The 2,869-nt window shown below is 64.9% G+C and overlaps 1 protein-coding gene across 1 annotated transcript; it reads left to right on the plus strand.

The window, feature by feature from the left end:
* Nucleotides 1-7: 7 nt before the first annotated feature.
* On the plus strand, nt 8-2,863 carry LOC112813564 (protein EOLA1-like). The gene is made up of 3 exons (XM_073890821.1): nt 8-894; nt 1,629-1,775; nt 1,884-2,863. The coding sequence occupies exon 3, from the start codon at nt 1,914-1,916 to the stop codon at nt 2,172-2,174; it is 261 nt and encodes an 86-aa protein (XP_073746922.1). The 5' UTR covers nt 8-894; nt 1,629-1,775; nt 1,884-1,913; the 3' UTR covers nt 2,175-2,863.
* The last annotated feature ends 6 nt before the right edge of the window (nt 2,864-2,869 follow it).

Consider the following 2,869-nt stretch of genomic DNA (forward strand, 5'->3'; position numbering starts at 1 on the left):
GGTGGTTGGGAACCTGGGGCTGCTGGCTGTGGAAGGTTGAGACGAAGCGGGCATGGCCTGTGTGAACGGGGGCAGAGCAGGCGAGCGTGCGATGTGCAAGCCTGAGCAGAAGGGAACGAGAGGCGGTCAGCCGCGTCCGGGCTGTCCGGCCACGAGTCAGATGAGGACAGGACAGGCACGTGGCGGGTCGAGGGTGTGTTCGTGGAAGGTGGGGTGCGGTGCATGGCGAGGAAGTAGAGGCTGCGAGTATAGACGGCCATTCTGGGGGGACTTCTGCTATGCACAGGTTTGGAGAAGGCCGCCGCAGGAGCTGGAGGCCTGTGTGGGGGCTCCCCCCTCACCCCGGGGGGGGGGCGGGGGGAGGGGTCCTTGTCCCTGCCCTGAGGGAGACACAGGTGTGGCTCTCTGCAGAGGGGACCACCTACCTACTCCTGGGGGACGGGAGGGAGGCTGCCTGAGCAGGAGCAGGACAGAGCCAGGCGCCGGAGTGAGCCAGAGGGCTAGGCCCCAGAGCACAGCTGAGGGCGGCTCCCCCGGAGAGACAGAGGGAAGGCAGCGGGTCTGGACGTGGGGACAGGCAGGATGGTGGATTGGGAAGGGGGTGAACATGAGGCAGCCTTGCTGGTCACCGGGCCTTGTCTTTGAGAGTGGATGTGGTTTCTTCAACAGGAGAATGCCGTTGAGGCCAGGTTTATGTACTTCAGGACCTGGGAGCAGAGATGAACCGGAGAAGGTGGTACTCAGGGACTCAGGGTAGAGCCCCAGGCCCGATGATGATGATGATGGGCAGCCACTGTTTGTAACTGTCCTGTTAGGTGTCATGTACTGGGCTAGGCGCCCTTGGCACCTTGTCCCCGATCCTCGCAGCCACGCGGGAGACGGAGGCTCCGTCAGGTACCGGGACCCAGCTGAGGTTCAGGCCCGGGGGCCCCGCTCTTCCCACTGCACAGCTCTGTCCTCCCGTGAGGAGGGCGGACCCCCCCCCCCCAATCCAGGTGCAAGGGCAGGGGGTCCATGCACTCAGATCCCCTTGCAGTCATGGGCCATCTGTCTCTTCCTCGGCACCTCCTTCTCAGGTCCGGAGTGAGGTGACGGTAGCGCTGCTGTAGCGGGTGATTTGAGGATTGAATCCTCTGGTGTGTGGTTCGTGCCCCTCCCCTGTGCCTGGCATAGAGGCAGTGCGTGCGCCCCGGGACCAGTTGTTCCTGCTCTTGTATTTCCTTTCTCTAGGCTCGGGTCGGGGTTGGGGGTGTCTGTTGATAGTGGAGAGCAGTGGGGCAGGAAGGGGTCCGAGGAGGGTGGCACCCAAAGGGGCCGGGGCCATCTGAGATCGCTGGGGCGCCCCCAGCGCTGAGCCGAGGTTAGATACCAAGGATTTGTGCTCCGCCGCCCCGGGACAGGGGCCCGGGGATCTGCAGTGTCTCGGCGGTGGCAGGGCCAGGGACCCGAGTGGGTTGGCAGGAGAAGAAGCGAGGCCCAGGACTGGCCCTGTCTGTGCTGGGAGGGGGCTAGAGCCAGCTTGCCGAGTCGTGAAACCCAGGGGCCCGTCCCCCTCTGTCCTCTGCTGGGGCTCCGTGGCCTCTGTTGTAGCACCGACCACGTGCTGTCCCGGCCGTGCCTTTCTCTAGCCGTCTGCGCCATCGTCCGAGAGCTCGCCCAAGACTCCGTCTGATGGACACGTCGTCCTGATCCCCGGCCCCTTCCTTTGGGCCTGTCGGCTGACTGTGTCGTGATAGGAAGAAGGAGCCAGGGCTCTCGGCTCCCCCACCGCCCAGGTCAGTAGGCAACCCGGGGGACACTGGGGCGAGGCCTTGCCCGCGGGTCATGAGCTTGGAGCGCTGGGCGTGATGCTCATTGACGTTCGTGGTTCCGTGTCCCCGCAGGCCAGGGGAGGCCCCAGGAGCTGTAGGGAGATGCAGTTCGGCTGCCTCTCCTTCCGGCAGCCTTACGCAGGTTTCGTCTTAAACGGGGTCAAGACCATGGAGACGCGTTGGCGTCCTCTGCTGAGCGGCCACCGGAACTGCACCATCGCCGTCCACATCGCCCAGAGGGACTGGGAAGACGCCGCGTGGAGGAGGCTGCTGGTGGAGAGGCTGGGGATGGCCCCCGCTCAGATTCAGGCCTTGCTTCGGGAAGGGGAAAAGTACAGCCGTGGCGTGATAGCTGGCAAGTGATGATAGGCCAGATGCTGCTCAGACAACCTCCAGGGGCTAAGGCCGCGGGATCTAGCTCGGGAGTTTTGTGGCTTGTTTTCTTTCGAACTGCTTGGTGTGTGAGCCGAGCGACACACTGTTCAGAGGGGCAGCAGGGGGCCGTGGGCTGGGGGTGGGGGAGTTGCTGAGGTCCCACGACCTCCGGGGGACCCTGCGTCCGCTCTGGGCCTCGGTTCCCATTTTCGATCTGAGAGGCAGGGACAGCTTCCGAGTCTCCACGTGGCACTGGCCTGTGCGTGTGTATGTGTACACCCGTGTGTTTGCGCGCGAGTGTGTGTGCGTCCGTGTGTGCGTGCGCGTACGTGCGGCAGAGACCATGGGAGGCGGAGACCGCGGTACCCGGCGTGGGTTGGGGTAGCCTCCAGATTCAGGCTGTTGCCTGGCTTCGTGGGCGGATGCCCCACCCCCACCGTCCCCGCATCCCAGCTAAGTTCCCTGCGCCCTGGGTGGGTCAGGTCCCACCGCCGCACCTGCCACCTGCCAAAGTGCTCGGGGACCTGATGGCCTGTTCCCCCTGGCGTCTGGAGCCCTTCTGACCTCCGCCTGCTGCCCTGAGCAGTGTGGCTGGGACCAGCCCATTGCTTGGGTGTGGTCGTTGAGGACAAGGCCCTCCACTTCTTTGTCTCCGTCCCTCGGCCTCACCCGGAATTCCCTGA

The sequence above is a fragment of the Callorhinus ursinus genome, unplaced genomic scaffold, assembly GCF_003265705.2.
Source record: "Callorhinus ursinus isolate GAN/ISIS: 27379988/994484 unplaced genomic scaffold, GSC_fseal_2.0 scaffold6375, whole genome shotgun sequence".
Classification (NCBI taxonomy): Eukaryota; Metazoa; Chordata; class Mammalia; order Carnivora; family Otariidae; genus Callorhinus; species Callorhinus ursinus.